General features: G+C 45.7%; 1 protein-coding gene across 1 annotated transcript in view; it reads right to left on the bottom strand.

The window, feature by feature from the left end:
• The window catches only part of parp8 (poly (ADP-ribose) polymerase family, member 8), a 616,987-nt gene that overhangs the window by 345,158 nt on the left and 247,486 nt on the right, over positions 1-24,343 (bottom strand). Inside the window, exon 6 of the mRNA XM_070862515.1 lies at positions 22,996-23,073. Within this exon, the coding sequence (XP_070718616.1) occupies positions 22,996-23,073 (78 nt within the window). The remainder of the gene's footprint in view (positions 1-22,995; positions 23,074-24,343) is intronic.

Here is a 24,343-nt window from a genome sequence, read left to right as displayed (position 1 = left end):
CAATGGGCAAGCAGAACGTGCTGTCCAAATCATAAAGTAGAGTATGAAGTGCGTAACCTAAGGGTCACTGCAAAGCCGCCTGTCATGCATACTGCTTAGTTACAGGACGAGACCACACACACTTACCGGGGTCTCGCCTGCTGACCTAATGATGAAGAGAGGCCTTAAGACCAAGCTATCTCTTGTACACCCTGACTTGAAAAATCATGTTGAATATCGAAGACAAAATCAGCAAGGGTATCACGATTGCACAGCTGTGTCACGTGATATTTCTGTAAATGATCCTGTATATGTGCTGAATTATGGTCAGGGTCCCAATGTGGATCGCTGGTACTATCATGGCCGAGGAGGGCAACAGATTATTTATTGTCAAGCTCAAAAATGGGCAAACATGCAGGAAACATATGGATCAGACAAAGCTGCAGAACACAGACGAACCGGAACAGTCGGAGGAAGAGACAATCGACGACCAACCAACCTACCCCCAGTCATCAGAGGACTCAGTGGTCATCAGTGAATCGGGACTTTCAATCACTGACATGTTCAATGAAAATGGACTTTCAAGCCCTGACATTGCTATTGCCACTCCCACCGGGACAGCTACCCAGCCACCAGTCACAACAGACTCTGAACATTCACCCAAGGCTGGAGTTCAACTGAGACGGTCAACCCGGGAGCGTAAAACACTGGATCGTCTCAATTTGTAAAAGATTGTTAATATCCCAGAAGTGGGTATTGTCATGTATGTACTTTTGGGATCACCAGCCACTAGATGGCTTCACTGTTGGAGGCCATTGTGCTGCACGCACGTGTGCAGCCCAAGTATAAAAGGCCAGCCATTTTGTATATTAGTCACTTTGGGCCATAATAAAGCAGAGCCAAGGTCATACCACTTAGTTAAACAGAACTCAGTGTAACAGTTATTGCACAAAGCAACAGGAGCCACCTACATCTGGCCATGGGGGAGATGATGAGGGAGGGGAAGAGAGTATTCTGCCTGAGCCTCAGAGCACACCAGTTGCCCCGTCTGGCCTCACTACATCTGGGGACGACGCAGATTTCCCGGGGTTTGAGGAGCCGGAGGCTCCTGGCCCCAGTCGCCTACAGCAACGCAGTGAGAGGGAAATCTTGCAGACCAGCTCGCCGGAAGGTGAGTCGGCAAAGTTGGTCTACTCAACGACAGGCAGACATGGAACTGGACTTGATGGAAATGTCCAGGGAAAACTCAGGAATGCACCGTGAGCTTATGGATGCATTGGGATGGATCCCAGAGAAAAGCTTACGACGACTGTTGTGGAGGCAGTGTCACAGATTGTCAGTGCGACTTGGGAGTCCGGCGAGGCCTTCATTGACCACACACAGAGGCACACACACATGGCCTTGATCACGTCGCAGACTCGGACGTATTACAGGCACAAGCTATGTTTCAGCTTGGTCAAGTGATTCAGTCGATGTCTGCGACCATACTCTCTGCGTTTCGCACTGTCCAATGGGAAAGGGATGGTGCCAAAGCAAACCAGCAAGTCATGGAGACACATAGTGCTCCGGATGCTGAGGATCAGCCTCTTCAGAGAGTCAGTGGCTCCCAGGAAATGGAAGGTGCTATCCTTCCTCAGGATAATAACATTCTGATTCCCACCACTGACTTACCAACCATGCACCATACACGGTGGCACTGACCTGACCTGGGAAAAGAAAACACCGTCAGCGGGATTCAAAAGGAGCTAGCAACCGCAGGGTGCAGCGCGAGCCAATCCTAGATGGGGAAAAAAATTGAAATGTGATGTCAATGGACACCAGATAGCTGTCTGGCTGTGTATTTTGCAGCGGAGTCGAGACCCAGGAGCGGAGCAAGGTCAGGACCCAGGGGTGGAGCAGGGTCGGGACCCAGGAGCGGAGCGAGGTCAGGACCCAGGAGCGGAGCCAAGGTCGGGACCCAACAGCAAGGTCGAGGACCAGGGAAAGTTTAGCATGGAACAGCAGTGAGGTCGGAGAGGCATACTCTGTGTCCTATGCAAGCCAGGGAGAGAGGACCTATGGGAAGGAGGAAGGAGGACAGTAGGAGTATGTGTGTGTGTGTGTGTGTGTGTACTGGCCCATGCAGCAGAGCCTGGTCTCCAATCATCTTGGATTCCATTGGATCAAGACCTTGCTCTGCCAAGCCCATGTGTTAGCTGGTGTGCAACGACACCACCCCACGTTAAAAGAAGTCACGCACAGGCATCTTACACACTTCAAAATGCAGTTCAGGATCTGGAACGTCAGTACCCTCATGGACAACCCCAACAGTGACAGATCGGAATGCCGTACTACTATCCTTGTCCGGGAACTCAGACAATTCGAAATAGACATCGCCGCCCTAAGCGAGACTTGGCGGGCAGGGGAAGGCCAGTTCAAGGAACAAGATGGTGGTTACACCTTCTTCTGGAAATAAGAAGAACGCCGCATTCAGTGCACTGCGGTCATCAGTGTATACGCCCCAAAACGGGAAGCTACAGATGAGACCAAAGAGGAATTCTACTCCAGCCTTGAACAATCCCTGACCTGAGAACCACTGGGCGACAAGCTGTTCCACTTCGGCGACTTTAATGCCAGAGTTGGAAAGGACACAGACCTCTGGGGAGATGTGGTGGGCAGAGAGGGGGTAGGGAAAGCCAACTCCAATGGTACCCGCCTCCTGACAAAATGCTTAGAACATGGTCTTGTCATAACTAACACCTTGTTCCATCAGAGAGAAAAGTACAAGGCCTCGTGGCAACACCCTCGTTCCAAGCACTGGCATCTGCTAGACTATGTCATCGTCCGAGCGAGGGACCGCAAGGACGTCCGCATCACCCACGCCATGACAGGAGCTGAAGACTGCTGGACTGACCATCACCTAATCCGTTCTGTCATTTCCATCAATGTAGTCCCAAAACAGCGATGGCAACAGACACTCTGCCGCAGGAAAATCAGCGCTGGAGCACTCAAAAACCCTGCTAAAAAAGCCCTATTCAGCCAGTGCCTCACATCCAACCTGACGACTTCCAGGGAACCTGAGATGCAGAGTGTCCACAATGCCTGGTCTGCCCTCAAGGCCTCCATAATTAGCAGCTGTGAAGAGACACTTGGTCACTCCACCAGGAAACATCAAGACTGGTTCGACAAGAATGACCAGGAGAACCAGGAGCTGATAAGCTGCAAAGTGCAAGGCATTCTTGAACTGGAAACAGCAACACAACTCGAGAGCAAGAAAGCAGCTCTATAGACGTTTGAAGGCCGAGGTTCAACATAAAATTTGCGACCTAAAGAACATAGACATAGAAAATAGGAGCAGTAGTAGGCCCTGCGGCCCTTCGAACCTGCACCACCATTCAATATGTTCATGGCTGATCCTTTATCTCATCAGCATATTCCTGCTTTCTCCCCATAGCCCTTGATGCCTTTTGTTTCTAGAAATCTATCTATTTCCCTCTTAAATATATTCAGTGACTTGGCCTTCACAGCCTTCTGTGGCAGAGAATGCCACAGGTTCACCACCCTCTGAGTGAAGAAATCTCTCCTCATCTCAGTCCTAAATTTCCTAGCCTGTATCCTGAGACTGTGACCCCTTGTTCTAGACTTTCCAGCCACGGGAAACATCCTCGCCGCATCCAGTCTGTCCAACCCCTTCAGAATTTTATAGGTTTCAATGAGATCCCCTCTCATTCTTCAAAACTCTAGTGAATACAGGCCTAGTCGACCCAATCTCTCCTCATACGACAATCCTGTCATCCCAGGAATCAGTCTGGTGAACCTTCACTGCACTCCCTCCAGGCAAGTATATCTGTTCTTAGGTAAGGAGACCAAAACTGCACACAATACTCCAGGTGTGGTCTCACCAAGGCCCTGTACAACTGTAGTAACATCTCCCTGCCCCTGTACTCAAATCCCCTCGCTATGAAGGACAACATGCCATTTGCTTTCTTAACCGCCTGCTGTACCTGCATGCCAACCTTCAATGACTGATGTACCATGACACCCAGGTCTCGTTGCACCTCCCCTTTTCTTAATCTGTCACCATTCAGATAATAGTCTGATAATAGGAGATAATAGGTGGCCTTGGAAATAGCAGATGCATTGACAGTCATTTTCCAACATTCCATAGACTCTGGATCAGTTCCTAAGGAGTGGAGGATAGCCAATGTAACCCCACTTTTTAAAAACGGAGGGAGAGAGAAAACAGGGAATTAGAGACCGGTCAGCCTGACATCGGTAGTGGGTAAAATGATGGAATCAATTATTAAGGATGTCATAGCAGCACATTTGGAAAGAGGTGACATGATAGGTCCAAGTCAGCATGGATTTGTGAAAGGGAAATCATGCTTGACAAATCTTCTGGAATTTTTTGAGGATGTTTCCAGTAGAGTGGACCTAGGGGGGAACCAGTTGATGTGGTGTATTTGGACTTTCAGAAGGCCTTCGACAAGGTCTCACACAAGAGATTAATGTGCAAAGTTAAAGCACATGGGATTGGGGTAGTGTGCTGACGTGGATTGAGAACTGGTTGGCAGACAGGAAGCAAAGAGTAGGAGTAAATGGGTACTTTTCAGAATGGCAGGCAGTGACGAGTGGGATACCGCAAGGTTCTGTGCTGGGGCCCCAGCTGTTTACATTGTACATTAATGATTTAGACGAGGGGATTAAATGTAGTATCTCCAAATTTGCGGATGACACTAAATTGGGTGGCAGTGTGAGCTGCGAGGAGGATGCTATGAGGCTGCAGAGAGACTTGGATAGGTTAGGTGAGTGGGCAAATGCATGGCAGATGAAGTATAATGTGGATAAATGTGAGGTTATCCACTTTGGTGGTAAAAACAGAGAGACAGACTATTATCTGAATGGTGACAGATTAGGAAAAGGGGAGGTGCAACGAGACCTGGGTGTCATGGTACATCAGTCATTGAAGGTTGGCATGCAGGTACAGCAGGCGGTTAAAAAAGCAAATGGCATGTTGGCCTTCATAGCAAGGGGATTTGAGAACAGGGGCAGGGAGATGTTACTACAGTTGTACAGGGCCTTGGTGAGGCCACACCTGGAGTATTGTGTGCAGTTTTGGTCTCCTAACTTGAGGAAGGACATTCTTGCTATTGAGGGAGTGCAGCGAAGGTACAACAGACTGATTCCCGCGATGGCGGGACTGACATATCAAGAAAGACTGGATCAACTGGGCTTGTATTCACTGGAGTTCAAAAGAATGAGAGGGGATCTCATAGAAACATTTAAAATTCTGATGGGTTAGATGCAGGAAGAATGTTCCCAATGTTGGGGAAGTCCAGAACCAGGGGTCACAGTCTAAGGATAAGGAGTAAGCCATTTAGGACCGAGATGAGGAGAAACTTCTTCACCCAGAGAGTGGTGAACCTGTGGAATTCTCTACCACAGGAAGTTGTTGAGGCTAATTCACTAAATATATTCAAAAAGGAGTTCGATGTAGTCCTTACTACTAGGGGGATCAAGGGGTATGGCGAGAAAGCAGGAATGGGGTACTGAAGTTGCATGTTCAGCCGTGAACTCATTGAATGGCGGTGCAGGCTCGAAGGGCCGAATGGCCTACACCTGCACCTATTTTCTATGTTTCTATGTTTCTATCCTTGCTCCTGTACTCAAATCCGCTTGCAATGAAGTCCATTTGCCTTCCTAAATGCTTGCTGCACCTGCATGTTTGCTTTCAATGACTGGTGTACAAGGTCCCTTTGCACATCGACATTTCCAAAGCTATCACTATTTAAATAATACTTTGTCTTTATGTTTTTCCTACCAAAGTGGATAACTTCACATTTATCCACATTATACTGCATCTGTCATGAGTTTGCCCATTCACTCAACCTATCTAAATCACCTTGCAGCGTCTTTGCATCCTCCTCAGAACTCACAATCCCACCTAGTTTTGTGTCGTCAGCAAACTTGGAAATATTACATTTGGTTCCCTCATCCAAATCATTTATATATATTGTGAATAGCTGGGGCCCAAGCACTGATCCCTATGGTACCCCACTAGTCACTGCCCGCCACCCTGAAAAAGAACCGTTCATTCCTACTCTCTGTTTCCTGTCAGTTAACCAATTTTCAATCCATGCCAGTAGATTACCCCCAATCCTATGTGCTTTAATTTTGTACACTAACCTCTTATGTGGGACTTTATCAAAGGCCTTCTGAAAATCCAAATACACTACATCCACTGATTCTCCCTTATCTATTCTAGCAGTTACATCCTAAAAAAACTCCAGTTGGTTTGTCAAACGCGATTTTCCTTTCATAAATCCATGTTGATTTTGTCTAATCCCGTTGACATTATCTCAGTGTCCCGTTATCACATCCTTTTTAATAGATTCTAGCATTTTCCCTACTACTGATGTTAAGCTAACCGGTCTTTAGTTCCCTGTTTTCTCTTTCTCTCCATTTTTAAATAGTGGGGTTACATTTTCCACCCTCCAATCTGCAGGAACTGTTCCATAATCTATAGAATTTTGGAAGATGACAACCAATGCAACCACTATTTCCATGGCTACCTCTTTTAGTACTCTGGGATGCAGATTATCAGGCCCTGGGGATTATTGAGTTTCAGTCCCATTAGTTTCTCCAGCACTATTTTCTTACTAATAATCATTTCCTTTAATACCTCTTGCTCAACAAATGGTGGGTGGAAAAAGCGCAGGAAATCCAGCAACGAGCCAACAACCATGACGTGTGTAGATTCTTTAGCGCAGTCAAAACCACCTACAGCCCAAGCACCCAAGGTCCTACCCCACTGAGGGCCAAGAACGGAGTGGTACTCATCAAGGACAGAGAGGCGGTCAGCGCCTGTTCGAAGGAGCACTTCGAAGATCTCCTTAACCAAGACTCTGTCTTCGACATGAGTGTCCTCGACTTCATCCTGTAGCACACTACCCGCCACCACCTCAGTACAACACCAGCGCTGCATGAGGTAGAAACGGCCATCCTACAACTGAAGAACAACACGGCCTCAGGGAACTAATGAATCTCCACTGAAGCACTAAAGCATGGCGGAGAAGCATTATTGGTGCGAATCCATTAACTCATTTCTCTTATTTGGAAGGAGGAGAGCATGCTAGGGGATCTCAGAGATGTTGTAATCGTGACCACCTTCAAGAAAGATGACAAGTCCGATTGCGGTAATTATAGAGGAGTTTCCCTGCTGTTTGCCACAGGGAAAGTCATCGCAAGAATCCTCCTCAATCGCCTTCTCCCAGTGGCTGAAGAGCTACTCCGAGAATCGCAATACAGATTCCGCCCACTAAAGGGCACAATGGACATGATCTTCACCATGTGTCAAATTCAAGAAAAATGCAGGGAACAGCACCAGCCTCTGTACATGGCCTTCTTTGACCTCACAAAGGCCTTCGACACTGTAAACTGGGAGGGATTACGGAGTGTCCTCCTCAAATTCAGCCGCTCTCAAAAGTTTGTCACGATCCTCCACCTGCTTCACGACGACATGCAAGCCGTGATCCTGACCAATGGATCCACCACAGACCCAATACACGTGCAGACCGGGGTCAAGCAAGGCTGTGTCATTGACCAACGCTCTTCTCCATCTTCCTTGCTGCAATGCTCCATCTCCCCCTCAATAAGCTCCCCGCTGGAGTGGAGCTAATCTACAGAACAAACAGGAAACTGTTCAACATCCGTCACCTCCAGGCCAGATCCAATGTCGTCCCATCCCCTTTCATTGAATTACAGTATGCAGACAATGCTTGTGCTTGTGCACACTCGGAGGTCGAACTCCAAATCATCGTCAACATCTTCACTGAAGCGTATTATTTAAATGGAGAAAAATTACAAAATGCTGCAGTACAGAGGGACCTGGGGGTACTTGTGCATGAAACACAAAAGGTTAGTATGCAGGTACAGCAAATAATCAGAAAGGCAAATGGAATGTTGGCCTTTATTACAAGGGGGATGAAGTATAAAAGCAGAGAAGTCTTGCTACAACTGTACAGGATATTGGTACAGTTTTGGTCTCCTTATTTAAGGAGGGATATACTTGCATTGGAGGCAGTTCAGAGAAGGTTCACTTGGTTGATTCCTGAGATAAAGAGATTGACTTATGAAGAAAGGTTGAGCAGGTTGGGCCTGTACTCATTGGAGTTCAGAAGAATGAGAGCTGATCATTATTGAGATATATAAGGTAATGAAAGGGCTTGACAAGGTGCATGCAGAGAGGATGTTTCCTAGAACTCAGGAGCATAGTTTTGGAATAAGGGATCGCCCATTTAAAACTGAGATGAGGAGGAATTTCTTCTCTCAGAGGATGGTAAATCTGTAGAATTTTCTGCCCCAGAGAGCTGTGGAGGCTGGGTCATTAAGGCAGAGATAGACAAATCTTTGAGCGATAAGAGAGTAAAGGATTATGGGGATAGGGCAGGGAAGTGGAGCTGAGCCCATGATCAGATCAGCCATGATATTGAATAGCGGAGCAGGCTCGAGGGGCCAAATGTCCTACTCCTGCTCCTATTTCTTATGTTCTTATGTTTTTATGTATGGGCCTTACGCTAAGCATCCATAAGACAAAGGTTCTCTACCAACCTGCCCCCGCCACACATGACTGCCCCCGGTCATCAAGATCCATGACGAGACCTTGGACAACGTGGACCATTTTCCATACCTCGGGAGCCTACTGTGAACAAGCGCACGTGTCGATGACGAAGTCCACCATTGCCTTCAGTGTGCCAGTGCGGCCATCGGTCGCCTGAGGAAGAGAGTGTTTGAAGACCAGGACCTCAAACGCGGCACCAAACTCATGGTCTACAGAGCAGTAGTGATACCCGCCCTCCTATATGCTTTATTGACATGGACTATGTAGAGCAGGCACCTCAAAATACTGGAGAAATACCACCAATGCTGCCTCCGCAAAATCCTGCAATTCCATTGGCAGGATAGGTGCACCAATGTCAGTGTTCTCGCTCAGGCCAATATCCCAAGCATCGAAGCACTGACCACGCTCGATCAACTCCGTTGGACGGGCCGCATCATCCGCATGCCCGATACTAGACTCCCTAAACAAGAGCTCTACTCGGAGCTCTGACATGGCAAGCGAGCCCCAGGTGGGCAGAGGAAATGCTTCAAGGACGCCCTTAAAGCCTCTTTGAAAAAGTGCAACATCCCCAGCGACACCTGGGAATCCCTGGCCCAAAACCGTTCAAAATGGAGGAGAAGCAGCGGGGAAATTGCCAACAACTTGAGTCTCTTCGCCGGGAGCACATGTAAGCCAAGCACAAACAGCGGAAGGAGCACAGGAAAACCCAAACACCCCAACCCCCTGCCCCTCCAACCACCACTTGCTTCACCTGTGACAGAGACTGTAGGTCCCGCATTGGACTCATCAGTGACCTGATAACTCATATTAGTGTGGAAGCAATTCATCCTCAACTCCGAGGGACTGCCTAAGAAGAAGACCATACATGGTTGACACGCTAGCCAGCAGTGACTGCTCTCGCCGATGATGAGGCGCAGCAGTCCGCAGCCAGGCCTTCCAGGCCAAGCGCTGATCCAGGGCATCCTCAGAAGCCATCTGCATTGTCTGGCCCCCCAACACAGCAGCCCTCTAGCAGCCTTGCTGTAGGCACTGAGGCCTCATTGAGGAGGAACAGCAGGCATGGGAGCGGGTTGAAGGGAAGAGGGGAGGAAGGGTGGCTAAGAGCCATTAAGGGCTGGCACAAGTTTGTGCTTATAGATGTATATAGAATTGGAACAATTGTAAATATTTGTGTGATATCAATTGACTCATCTTGAACTGCCTTGCTGCAGGAAGCTGTTTACTGTTTATTAACATTGTGATGGCCTGAGACACTTTCTGACATCTCAGAGATACCGTGTTGTTTCTTACCATTTACTGCCACTGGGTGGTGCTATTTAGGATGCAGGAGAGAGTGAAAGGAAGCATGGACACAGTCAGACATATTTGCTGTTAAATTTTAAGTTATCGTTAGTAAGAAATTAGACCTCTGTTAATGTGACCCCTCCAGAACCACAATTAAGTAAGTAATATCTCTTTATTGCTGCTTTATCGGATTGTTCTGGGATTATTGTATTGTTCCTGATGGTATACTGCATGAAATCTAGTGGTATTCCATTTTTTGTATTCTCACAGTTCACCGCACGTATTAAAGGATTTGGATTCTGAAGCTCTGGTCTTTGGCCATATTTCTTAGTGTTGCGGTTGACGCAATCTGGTGAAATTAGAGTTACCACTTTCCTCAAGCTACATTCTTACATCAGCCAGTACAGTGAATTTACTTTGATGAACTGACTTAAGAATTACCCCTGAGTAATTTCCCAGTGGTCACTACACATTTCAGGTGTCCCTGATACCCCCTTCGCGGTGAAACTCAACACCCAGAACTCGGTGAGATCTCTCCCAGTACTGCAGTCCCTTCGTGTCAACTGCACAGAGAAAGACTTTGAAAGTTCTCAACAATGATATAGAAGCAGGAAAAAAAAAACTACATCAACACTGGGGAAAAACCAAACAAATTCTCGAAAACCTACAAGGTGCCCCGGATGACAAAACCACCCTTCAAATGGATTTGACTGAAGCTCGCTCTGCACTCTGGACATACACCGAGCTATGGTCTGTGCTCAAGGATATGTACATCCAACGCAAAATGGGAACATTCAAGGAAGATGCCCAACAAACTAAATCAACCTTTCTAGAAAACTGTAACCTGGTGAACAGCACCATCACTCACACGATGGACCGGGTCCACAGCTTGGCCCGAGAATCACATTCAAATGTCAGCAGATGGTCAGGACACTTGACAAGGAGCTCAAGATCATCATCTTCAGTTCAGAGTGCCCAGGTCAAAGTTCTAGCCAATACTGCTGTTGCAGCCGAGAACACAGCCTATGAGGAGGCCTTAGAGAAACAAATAGCTGAGTTGAAAGTTCAACAGGCAGCTGCAGAAGCGACAAGGGCAAAAGCAGAAGCCGAACAACTAGCTACGGCCAAGGCAGACCTCCGGATACTTCGTGCTAAACAAACTGCTGTCATAGAGAGAGCAAGATTAGATGCGATACTGCAAACCGAGCAAGATGAACAGATGGCTTGGCCCCGAACCTGACCAGAACAGGCCTCAAATGACCATGCCGTGCAGTTCCGAGACCTCATTGACATGTCAGCTATGTCTGCACCAGTAAACCAGCTTCGGGCAGTAGCCTCGATCTTTCAGCCATCTGTAATGGAACAAACAGCTGTCCCAGCACACATCGATGCAACAACAAACAACTCAAACTCCTTTCCTCCCGAGATGGCAACCAACAAAGAGGATCCATTGCTCAATCTGACAAGAGAAATTTCCGCCAGCGCTAGCCTGAACACGAGCCCGATGTCTATGATGGGGACCCTATCATGTTTCAGCCATGCCGCTACTCATTCAAAACATGGTAGACCAGGCCCACATCCAGCCACGCAGATGCTAACTTTTCTTACCAAATTTACAAAAGGGAAGGTCAAGATACTGGTGGACAGGTTCCGGCACCGGTATGTTTCTGACCCTGAAACAGCCTATCAACAAGCATGGAAGGAACTCAAAGAGAGTTTCGGTAACAAGACAAAGATCACAACATTCGTTCTTCAAAAATTTGACAGCTTTCCTATGTTCAAGGCAGACGAAAGCCACAAACTTCTTGAACTTGCCGAATTGTGCACGGACGCAGCAGCACAGATGGCCGACTTGCCTGATTTGAAGGTGCTTAATTACCCCCACTATCTTCATCCAATTCTCAACAAACTTCTTACTTAAATACACAACGCATGGAGGAATCATAGAATCATAGACATTTACAGCATGGAAGAAGGCCATTTCAGCCCATCATGTCTGCACCGGCTGACCAAAAGCTCTCCAGCCTAATCCCACTTTCCAGCTCTTGGTGCAGCCTTGTAGGTTATGGCACTTTAAGTGCACATCCAAGTATCTTTTAAATATGGTGGAGGTTTCTGCCTCTACCAACCTTTCAGATGATGAGTTCCAAACCCCCACCACGATCTGGGTGAAGAAATTTCCCTTCATATCTCCTCTAAACCTCCCTCAATCACTTTAAATCTATGCCCCCTAGTTGTTGACCCCACTGCCAAAGGAAACATGTCTTTCCTATGCACTCTATCCAGGCCCCTCATAATTTTATACACCTCAATCAGGTCTCCCCTTAGCCTCCTCTGTTCCAAAGAAAACAGACCCAGCATCTCCAATCTTTCCTCATAGCTAAAATCCTCCATTCCAGGCAACATTCTTGTAAATCTCCTCTGCACCCTTTCCAGTGCAATCGCATCTTTCCTGTAATGTGGTGACCAGAACTGCACACAGTACTCCAGCTACGGCCTAACTAATGTTTTATACATTTGAAGCAAAACTTCCTAGCTCTTGTATTCCATGCCTCGACTTATAAAGGCAAGTATTCCATATGCTTTCTTAACCACCTTATCTATCTGTCTTACTACCTTCAGGGATCTGTGGACCTGCAGTCCAAGGTCCCTTTTCCCTCTGCACTTTTCAGTGTCATACCATTTAATGTGTATTCCCTTGCCTTGTTAGACCTCCCCAAATGCATTACCTCACGGTTATCCGGATTGAATTCCATTTGTCACTGTTCTGTCCACCTGACCAGTACATTGATATCTTCCTGCAGTCCACAGCTTTCTTCTTCATTATCAACCACACAGCCTATTTTAGTGTCATCTGTAAACTTCTTAATCATACCCCTAACATTTAAGTCCAAGTCATTGACATATACCACAAAAGGCAAAGGACCCAGCACTGAGCTCTGCGGAACCCTACTGGATACAGTCTTTCACTCACAAAAACACCCATCAACCGTTACCCTTTGCTTCCTGCCTCCGAGCCAATTTTGGATCCAACTTGCCACTTTGCCCTGGATCCCATGGGCTTTACTTTCATGACCAGTTTGCCATGTGGGACCTTATCAAATGCTTTGCTAAAATCCATATACACTACACCATGCGCACTGCCCTCATCGACACTCCTGGCTACCTCCTTGAAAAATTAAATCAACATAGTCAAACACTACCATCCCTTGTCAAACCATGCTGACTGATCCTTGATTAATCATGTCTTTGCAAATGAAGATTTATCCTGTCGCTCAGGATATGTTCCAATAATTTTTCCACCAGCGAGGTTAGGCTGACTGGCCTGTAATTACTCAGTCTATCCCTTTCTCACAGTTCAGCACACGTATTGAAGAATTTGGATTTGGCCATATTTCTTAGTGTTGTGGTTGACGATAGCTGGAGAAATTAGAGTTATCGCTTGCCTCAAGCTACATTCTTATAGCAGCCAGTACAAATGTTTTGTTGACGCAGGAAGTAGTTTTGTCTTTATTTACATTTTGTTGAATGGAGGATGAAGATTATTTACATTTTGTTTATTGCAGGAAACAGTTTTGTGTTTATTTAGTTTAACCATTGTGTCGTTTTGGGTTTTTGGGTTAATTATTCATGTTTATAAAAACGTTTGTTTGACCTTTGCCATTGGTGTCTTGTGTCTCATTGCAGAATTCAGTGTAGATTAGCCGGCATTGTGGCATAGAGTAGCAAGTCAACGCTACAAACCCACCTTCCCCATTCAAGCAAACTGGTCATTGATAAGCTGCCAACGAAAGGCTCTTGATGAGGCCACATCTCACGCTGCCTCCTCTGTGGTTGTGGTGGCACCGCAATGGCTTCCTCACAGGCTCCTCTTCCTTGTCCTCCTCCTCCTCCCGAGGTTGTCCTGCAATCCCCACTGGCAAAGCCTGGCCTGTCATGATGGCTAAGTTATATAGCATGCAGAAAATGACAATGAATTCAGAGACCTATTGAGGGGAATATTGGAGGCTGCCTCCAGAGCGATCTAGGCATCGGAAGCGCTGCTTGAGCATGCCAATTGTCTGTTCAATGATGTTGCGGGTGGCTGCATGGCTGTCATTGTAGTGCTGCTCGGTTTCTGTGGCGGGGTTCTGGAGAGGGGTCATGAGCCAGGTGACCAGGTCGTATTCTTTATCCCCAATTAGCCTGCCCTGCCCTTGTCTTTGTCGCTGAAACATTCGTGAGACACTGCTCTCATGCAAGTGCGCTCCCTGGTTAGCGGGCATTCACTGTGAGGGTGCGCTGTGTGTGGTTGCAGACCAGCTGTACGTTTAGGAAGTGATATCCCTTTCAGTTTCTGAAGACCTCTGCATTGTGTAATCGTGCTCGCAAGGTGATGTGTGTGCAGTCAATAGCTCCTTGAACTTTGGGGAAGCCTGCAAATCATACAAACCCTAGAGCCCAGCTTGAAGCCGCCAGCCAATAGCAACCAGCATGATATGCTGGCAAACTAGTATTGCCCCCAGTGAAATCTCTCACTTGTAAGCAAAGTGTCAGGGCATATTTGCAGCTCAGAGCCTCACACAGAGTTCTGCGCACAATCATAGCAGTCACTGACAACTGCGATGTAACATCCTCCAGCGTCCGATTAATTATGCCCCCAATAGCGCCTGCTGCACCTTGGGGCTGCCGGGTTTTTTCAGGCTTTTCCTGGGGGGAGCGTTAAATGAAGCATTAAGGCCGAATCTTCCAGCCGGGCACTAAATCGTGGACACCTGGCATCACACTCAAATACAGAATTTAATGCCCCCTGCTGGGGCGCTAAATGAGGTGCAAATTAGCCAAAAACCTCAGTGTCTAGACAGAGTAGATAGAAAGAAACTGTTCCCATTGGCAGAAGGGTCAAAACCAGAGGACACAGATTTAAGGTGATTGGCAAAAGAACCAAAAGTGACAGCAAGTGGTTATGATCTGCAATACACTGCCTGAAAGGGTGGTAGAGGCAAATTCAATCATGGCTTTCAAAAGAGAATTGGGTAATACCGGAAGGAAAAAAAATTGGCAGTGCTACGAGGAATGGGCGGGGGAGTGAGACGAGATGAAATGCTCTTGCAGAGAGCCAGCACGAGCTTGACGGGACAAAATGGCCACCTTCTGTGCTGTAACCATTATATAACTCTATGATTCTATTCTATGCTTTCTGTGCTGGCTCTTTGTGAGAACAATTCAAAAATATTCTCACCACCCTTCTCTCTCCATATACCTGTACCTTCTGCTGCTTTGAATATTTATACATTTTCCCTTAAAAAATGCAATGGTGTCTGCCTCAATCACTCCCTGTGACAAAGCATTTCAGGCTCCAACAACTGTGTGCATAAAAAAATTTCCCCTAGCCTTTCTTAGTGGCACATGTAAATTGATGACCCTCTCATCACTGACTCCCCAACCAGAGGAAATCATAGCGAGGGGATTTGAGTACAGAGGCAGGGAGGTGTTGCTACAGTTGTACAGGGCCTTGGTGAGGCCACACCTGGAGTATTGTGTACAGTTTTGGTCTCCTAACTTGAGGAAGGACATTCTTGCTATTGAGGGAGTGCAGCAAAGATTCACCAGACTGATTCCCGGGATGGCGGGACTGACATATCAAGAAAGACTGGATCAACTGGGCTTGTATTCACTGGAGTTCAGAAGAATAAGAGGGGATCTCATGGAAACGTTTAAAATTCTGACGGGTTTCGACAGGTTAGATGCAGGAAGAATGTTCCCAATGTTGGGGAAGTCCAGAACCAGGGGTCACAGTCTAAGGATAAGGGGTAAGCCATTTAGGACCGAGGTGAGGAGAAACTTCTTCATCCAGAGAGTGGTGAACCTGTGGAATTCTCTACCACAGAAAGTTGTTGAGGCCAATTCACTAAATATATTCAAAAAGGAGTTAGATATAGTCCTTAATACTAGGGGGATCAAGGGGTATGGCTAGAAAGCAGGAATGGGGTACTGAGGTTGCATGTTCAGCCATGAACTCATTGAATGGCGGTGCAGGCTAGAAGGGCCGAATGGCCTACTCCTGCACCTATTTTCTATGTTTCTATGTTTCTATGGCGCAGCACTGTGTGTGGAACACTTGAAAGGGACGGCCAAGCTGATCTCAGTGGGAACTTCCATCAGGTAGTCAGTAATAAGTATCATCAATTTTACAATTTTAATTAATCAATATTTATTCATTTAATACTAAATAGAAATTTAAATACTCAATTTATAAACATACATCTTAATATCTATGGGCAATTCATTTTAAAAGCGATCATTTTAATGTTACAAAGTTACACGAGATGATTGATTATTTCCATATTTTTTGTATGACATTTCATAAATCATCTTCATATTTTACTCACACCATCAATATTTTAATATTCTATCAAGTCAGATTTGGTAAACCATCATTTTAATTTCTCAGTTATTCTTTATTCTAAATATTCATTATTATTCATTATTAAATAGAACATTTTGAATTAATCACTGGGTTTGAGATTATAAGGCAATGGGGTAGCATCACAGATGCAGCAAACTTTGTTCGCTTCAGACAAAATACAATGCAGCGGATGACAACAACTCCAACAGGCCATCAGCTGCATGATTGACTGTGTCCTCAGGCTCATCATGGGCACCGCCACAGGAGATCAACTGATTATGTTAATTTTCTGGAATCATGCACCATTACCTGCCTAGTGTTAAAAAAGCTTGAACAGATATTGAGTAGCCCTTTCTACAAGACCTAGTGCATGCCCTTGTTTTATGAAAGAAAGAAGAAAAATAAGTTTTGCATTTATATAGCACCTTTCACAACCATCAGACATCCTAAAGCATTTTACAGCCAATTAAGTACTTTTGGAAGTGTAGTCACTGTTGCAATGTAGGAAACGCAGAAACCAATATGTAGACAGCAAGCTCCCACAAACGGCAATGTGATAATGACCAGACAATCTGTTTTTAATAATGTTGTTTAAGGGATAAATATCAGCCAGGACATCGGGGATAACTTCCCTGCATTTCTTCCAAATAGTGCCATAGAATATTTTACGCCCACCTGAGAGGGCCTCGATTTAACATTTCATCTGAAAGACGTCACCTCTAATAGTGTAGCACTCTGTCAGTACTGCACTGGAGTGTCAGCCTTGTTTTTGTGCACAAGTCTCTGGGGTGGCATTTGAACCCACAACCTTCTGACCCAGAGGCGAGGGCACGACCAACTGAGTCACTGCTGACACATATGGTAACATAATATAAAGTGTTCAAAATTGGGCAGATAGATTTAACAAATGATATATATAAAGCATGCTTCTGTTTTTGATCTTAATCACACTATGACTGTGTAAGACATTAAAAGCTGATTTTTCATTTTCCTTTCCAATTTATATAAATAATCTTTCAGGAAGCATCAGCTCCCATTCCTGTACTAACCAGTAGCCACATAAACACCAACAACAACAACTTGTATATATAGCGCCTTTAATGTAGTGAAACATCCCAAGGCACTTCACAGAAGTATTATGCGATAAAAATTTGACACTGAGCCCTATAAGTAGAAATTAGCGCATGTGACTAAAAGCTTGGTCAAAGAGATATGTTTTAAGGAGCGTCTTGAAGGAGGAAAGAGAGGTAGAGAGGCGGAGAGGTTTAGGCATGGAGTTCCAGAGCTTAGGGTCTAGACAACAGAAGGCACAGCCACCAATGGTTGAGTGATTTCAATCAGGGATGCTCAAGAGGGCAGAATTAGAGAAACGCAGACGTTAACAGATATGATGTGATTGGGATTACAGAGACGTGGCTCCAGGATGATCAGGGCTGGGAACTCAACATCCAAGGGTATTCAACATTCAGTAAGGATAGAATAAAAGGAAAAGGAGGTGAGGTAGTATTGCTGGTTACAGAGGAGATTAATGCAATAGTAAGGAAGGACATTGGCTTGGATGATGTGGAATCTATATGGGTAGAGCTGCAGAACACCAAAGGGCAAAAAACGTGAGTGGGAGTTGTGTACAGACCTCCAAACAGCAGTAGTGATGTTGGGGAGGGCATCAAACAGGAAATTAGGGGTGCATGCAATAAAGGTGCAGCAGTTATCATGGGTGACTTTAATATGCATATAGATTGGGCTAACCAAACTGGAAGCAATACGGTGGAGGAGGATTTTCGGGAGTGCATAAGGGATGGTTTTCTTGACCAATATGTTGAGGAACCAACTAGGGGGGAGGCCATCTTAGACTGGGTGTTGTGTAATGAGAGAGGATTAATTAGCAATCACGTTGTGCGAGGCCCCTTGGGGAAGAGTGACCATAATATGGTGGAATTCTACATAAGGATGGAGAATGAAACAGTTAATACAGAGACCATGGTCCAGAACTTAAAGAAGGGTAACTTTGAAGGTATGAGGAGTGAATTAGCTAGGATAGATTGGCAAATGATACTTAAGGGGTTGACAGTGGGTGGGCAATGGCAGACATTTAGAGACCACATGGATGAACTACTACAATTGTACATCCCTGTCTGGCGTAAAAATAAAAAAGGGAAGGTGACTCAACTGTGGCTATCAAGGGAAATCAGGGATAGTATTAAAGCCAAGGAAGTGGCATACAAATTGGCCAGAAATAGCAGTGAACCCACGGACTGGGAGAAACTTAGAACTCAGCAGAGGAGGACAAAAGGTTTGATTAGGGCAGGGAAAATAGAGTACGAGAGGAAGCTTGCAGGGAACATTAAAATGGACTGCAAAAGCTTCTATAGGTATGTAAAGAGAAAAAGGTTAGTAAAGACAAACGTAGGTCCCCTGCAGTCAGAATCAGGGCAAGTCATCACGGGGAACAAAGAAATGGCGGACCAATTGAACAAGTACTTTGGTTCGGTATTCACTAAGGAGGACACAAACAACCTTCCGGATATAAAAGGGGTCAGAGGGTCTAGTAAGGAGGAGGAACTGAGGGAAATCCTTATTAGTCGGGACATTGTGTTGGGGAAATTGATGGGATTGAAGGCCGATAAATCCCCAGGGCCTGATGGACTGCATCCCAGAGTACTTAAGGAGGTGGCCTTGGAAATAGCGGATGCCTCGATAGTCATTTTCCAACATTCCATGGACTCTGGATCAGTTCCTATGGAGTGGAGGGTAGCCAATGTAACCCCAATTTTAAAAAAAGGAGGGAGAGAGAAAACAGGGAATTATAGCCTGACATCGCTAGTGGGTAAAATGATGGAATCAATTATTAAGAATGACAGAGCTGCGCATTTGGAAAGAGGTGACATGATAGGTCCAAGTCAGCATGGATTTGTGAAAGGGAAATCATGCTTGACAAATCTTCTGGAATTGTTTGAGGATGTTTCCAGTAGAGTGGACAAGGGAGAACCAGTTGATGTGGTGTATTTGGACTTTCAGAAGGCTTTCGACAAGGTTCCACACAAGAGTATAATGTGCAAAGTTAAAGCACATGGGATTGGGGGTAGTGTGCTGACATGGATTGAGAACTGGTTGGCAGACAGGAAGCAAAGAGTAGGAGTAAATGGGTACTTTTCAGAATGGCAGGCAGTGAAGAGTGGGGTACCGCAAGGTTCTGTGCTGGGGCCCCAGCTGTTTACATTGTACATTAATGATTTAGACGAGGGGATTAAATGTAGTATCTCCAAATTTGCGGATGACACTAAATTGGGTGGCAGTGTGAGCTGCGAGGAGGATGCTATGATGCTGCAGAGTGACTTGGATAGGTTAGGTGAGTGGGCAAATGCATGGCAGATGAAGTATAATGTGGATAAATGTGAGGTTATCCACTTTGGTGGTAAAAACAGAGAGACAGACTATTATCTGAATGGTGACAGATTAAGAAAAGGGGAGGTACAACGAGACCTGGGTGTCATGGTATTTGAAGGTTGGCATGAAGGTACAGCAGGCGGTTAAGAAAGCAAATGGCATGTTGGCCTTCATAGCGAGGGGATTTGAGTACAGGAGCAGGAAGGTGTTACTACAGTTGTACATGGCCTTGGTGAGACCACACCTGGAGTATTGTGTACAGTTTTGGTCTCCTAACTTGAGGAAGGACATTCTTGCTATTGAGGGAGTTCAGCGAAGGTTCACCAGACTGATTCCCGGGATGGCGGGACTGACATATCAAGAAAGACTGGATCAACTGGGCTTGTATTCACTGGAGTTCAGAAGAATGAGAAGGGATCTCATAGAAACGTTTAAAATTCTGACGGGTTTAGACAGGTTAGATGCAGGAAGAATGTTCCCAATGTTGGGGAAGTCCAGAACCAGGGGGCACAGTCTAAGGAGAAGAGGTAAGCCATTTAGGACCGAGATGAGGAGAAACCTCTTCACCCAGAGAGTGGTGAACCTTGGAATTCTCTACCACAGAAAGTTGTTGAGGCCAATTCACTAAATATATTCAAAAAGGAGGATCAAGGGGTATGTCGAGAAAGTAGGAATGGGGTACTGAAATTGCATGTTCAGCCATGAACTCATTGAATGGCGGTGCAGGCTCGAAGGGCCAAATGGCCTACTCCTGCACTTATTTTCTATGTTTCTATGTTTCTATCTCGGAGTGTTGTGGGACTGGAGGACATTACAGAGATAGGGAGAGGCGAGGCCAGGGGTGATGCGTGAATGGGACTTGGTGCAAGTTAGGACACAGGTAGCCAAGTTTTGGATCACCTCTAGTTTACGTAGGGTAGAATGTGGGAGGCCAGCCAGGAGTGCATTTGAATAATCAAGTCTGGAGGTAACAAAGGCATGGATGAAGGCTTCAGCAGCAGATGAGCTGAGGCAAGGACGGAGATGGGTGATGTTATGGAGATGAAAATAGGCAGTCTTAGATTTGCTGCAGATATGTGGTCATAAGCTCATTTCAGGGTCAAATGGTGACATCAAGGTTGCGAACAGTCTGGTTCAGCCTCAGACAGGAGTTGGGGAGAGAACATAAGAACATAAGAACATAAGAATTAGGAACAGGAGTAGGCCATCTAGCCCCTCGAGTCTGCTCCGCCATTCAACAAGATCATGGCTGCTCTGGCCGTGGACTCAGCTCCACTTACCCGCCCGCTCCCCATAACCCTTAATTCCCTTATTGGTTAAAAATCCATCTATCTGTGATTTGAATACATTCAATGAACTAGCCTCAACTGCTTTCTTGGGCAGAGAATTCCACAGATTCACAACCCTCTGGGAGAAGAAATTCCTTCTCAACTCGGTTTTAAATTGGCTCCCCCATATTTTGAGGCTGTGCCCCCTAGTTCTAGTCTCCCCGACCAGTGGAAACAACCTCTCTGCCTCTATCTTGTCTATCCCTTTCATTATTTTAAATGTTTCTATAAGATCACCCCTCATCCTTCTGAACTCCAACGAGTAAAGACCCAGTCTACTCAATCTATCATCATAAGGTAACCCTCTCATCTCTGGAATCAGCCTAGTGAATCGTCTCTGTACCCACTCCAAAGTTAGTATATCCTTCTTTAAGTAAGGTGACCAAAAGTGCACACAGTACTCCAGGTGCGGCCTCACCAATACCCTGTACAGTTGCAGCAGGACCTCCCTGCTTTTGTACTACATCCCTTTTGCAATGAAAGCCAACATTCCATTCGCCTTCCTGATTACTTGCTGCACCAGCAAACTAACTTTTTGGGATTCATGCACAAGGACCCCCAGGTCCCTCTGCACCCCTGCATGTTGTAATTTCTCTCCATTCAAATAATATTCCCTTTTACTGTTTTTTTTTCCAAGGTGGATGACCTCACATTTTCCGACATTGTATTCCATCTGCCAAACCTTAGCCCATTCACTTAACCTATCTAAATCTCTTTGCAGCATCTCTGTGTCCTCTACACAACCCGCTTTCCCACTAATCTTTGTGTCATCTGCAAATTTTGTTACACTACACTCTGTCCCCTCTTCCAGTTCATCTATGTATATTGTAAACAGTTGCGGTCCCAGCACCGATCCCTGTGGCACACCACTAACCACCGATTTCCAACCCGAAAAGGACCCATTTATCCCGACTCTCTGCTTTCTGTTAGCCAGCCAATTCTCGATCCATGCTAATACCTTTCCTCTGACTCCACGTACCTTTATCTTCTGCAGTAACCTTTTGTGTGGCACCTTATCGAATGCCTTTTGAAAATCTAAATACACCATATCCATCGGTACACCTCTATCCACCATGCTTGTTATATCCTCAAAGAATTCCAGTAAATTAGTTAAACATGATTTCCCCTTCATGAATCCATGTTGCGTCTGCTTGATTGCACTATTCTATCTAGATGTCCCGCTATTTCTTCCTTAGTGATAGCTTCAAGCATTTTCCCCACTACAGATGTTAAACTAACCGGCCTATCGTTACCTGCCTTTTGTCTGCCCCCTTTTTTAAACAGAGGCGTTACATTAGCTGTTTTCCAATCTGCTTGTACCTCCCCAGATTCCAAAAAATTTTGGTAGATTATACCGAATGCATCTGCTATAACTTCCGCCATCTCTTTTAATACCCTGGGATGCATTTCATCTGGACCAGGGGACTTGTCTACCTTGAGTCCCATTAGCCTGTCCAGCACTACCCTTCTAGTGATAGTGATTATCTCAAGGTCCTCCCTTCCCACATTCCCGTGACCAGCAATTTTTGGCATGGTTTTTGTGTCTTCCACTGTGAAGACCGAAGCAAAATAATTGTTTAAGGTCTCAGCCATTTCCATATTTCCCATTATTAAATCCCTCTTCTCATCTTCTGAGGGACCAACATTTACTTTAGTCACTCTTTTCTGTTTTATATATCGGTAAAAGCTTTTACTATATGTTTTTATGTTTTGCGCAAGTTTACTTTCGTAATCTATCTTTCCTTTCTTTATTGCTTTCTTAGTCATTCTTTGCTATGGTTTAAAATTTTCCCAATCTTCTAGTTTCCCACTAACCTTGGCCACCTTTTACACATTGGTTTTTAATTTGATTTGAGGGATGTCCAGGGAACAGAGTTTGTGGCGGGGACCGTAAATAATGGCTTAAATGAATCACATCAGATTAAATGAAAGGATCTCCCTACTTATTTAGTCTGCACGCCACTGTATTTGTTTCGTAAACCATTGGAAATCCTAGCTGGCAACTGATGGATCACTGGAAATTTGCTCACCTGACCCACGTAATAAAATTCTTCTGAATCATTGTCTCCTTCTGAATCCTCCTCTATTGTGCAGTTGTGTCTGGATTCCTATACACAAGCAGAACAACAATGCAGTCAATGAGATATTAAAATTGGAAGAACATGTTCCTGGTTTTAAGAATATAAAAGCCATATAAAGTAAACAAGAACATTTAAATGGATTGCACTGATACCTATACATCTATGCTCTGGTGCTAGACCCATGGACTCCCAAAAAGCATAGGATCAAACCATAGCACTGACATTCTCAGCTGACATTCAAAGACTATTACCCTCGACACAGGACACTGTTATAATCAATCCACCTCACAGTAGAACAACATTTTATGGGGAGATGGAAAATAGCAGAGGGTTGAAAGATAACAGAGGATCCGTATGCAATCTAAAGCAACTATGGCGAAGCTTGTGGCCCACACTATCCTCCCTAAAAGACAACAGCATTAAGCAGAGAAATTGGTAAAAGGGCACAAAGTGGAAGTAAAATTTTGGCAATAACACAATACTCAGAAAGTTCTTTGGCGTGATGTTAAATGTAGTGGTTCAGTCCTTATTTGCAATTTTTAATGATTTAATAATGGCTCGGATTTTTCAGTCAGCAGCAAACGAACGCCATTCATCGTTCATGTCATCTACACTTTTATACAGACTTTCAGTGGGCTTTTGCACTGGAACTTGTGGTTATGAGAGAGCAAAAACAGCACTACACCTTCAACAGGAGATTTGGGACCTGTGTGAACAAGGCAAGCAACAGTGTGTCTCCTTAACCAATCAATTTGAAGAGTCCTTACTGATTCTTCTGGCCGGCTGTCGGGCGGATAGGCCTGCGGTACCAGGTCACAACCGGGTAGCAGAGAGGAAAAGCAGGGAATCGGGGGCCAGAGGGGGGGATCAGGGACCGGGGATCAGAGATTGGAATGCCTTGAGGGGGGTAGGGATCGGGGGCTGGGGATCAGAGATCGGAAGGCCGGAGGGAGAGGTTGTGTGGATTGGATATCAGTAGACCGGAGGGGGTATGGGAAGGCCGGGGGGCGGGCGGGGGGGGTGGGGCAGGGGCCGGTGCAGGGGGAATCAGAGATCGCAGGCCAGTGGAGTAGGGGGAGGGATCAGGAATCGGAGGAGGGGAAGAGATCAAAGGACGTAGCGGGTGTCAGAAGGTCAGATGGGGGATCAGAAATCGGTGCTGGTGGGGGAGGGGGGAAGGGGGGAGGTGTAAATCGGAGGTTGGCGGGGGAGGGGTGGAGATTGATGGGGTCGGGGGGAGAATGTCCGAATATGGGTCAGGTATGCTGGATCCAGCAGGTAAGTGAAAAGGCACTTA

Source organism: Pristiophorus japonicus, chromosome 2, assembly GCF_044704955.1.
Source record: "Pristiophorus japonicus isolate sPriJap1 chromosome 2, sPriJap1.hap1, whole genome shotgun sequence".
NCBI lineage: Eukaryota > Metazoa > Chordata > Chondrichthyes > Pristiophoridae > Pristiophorus > Pristiophorus japonicus.
The sequence above is the reverse complement of the archived record's forward strand: the minus strand, read 5'-3'. Positions and strand labels throughout refer to the sequence as shown.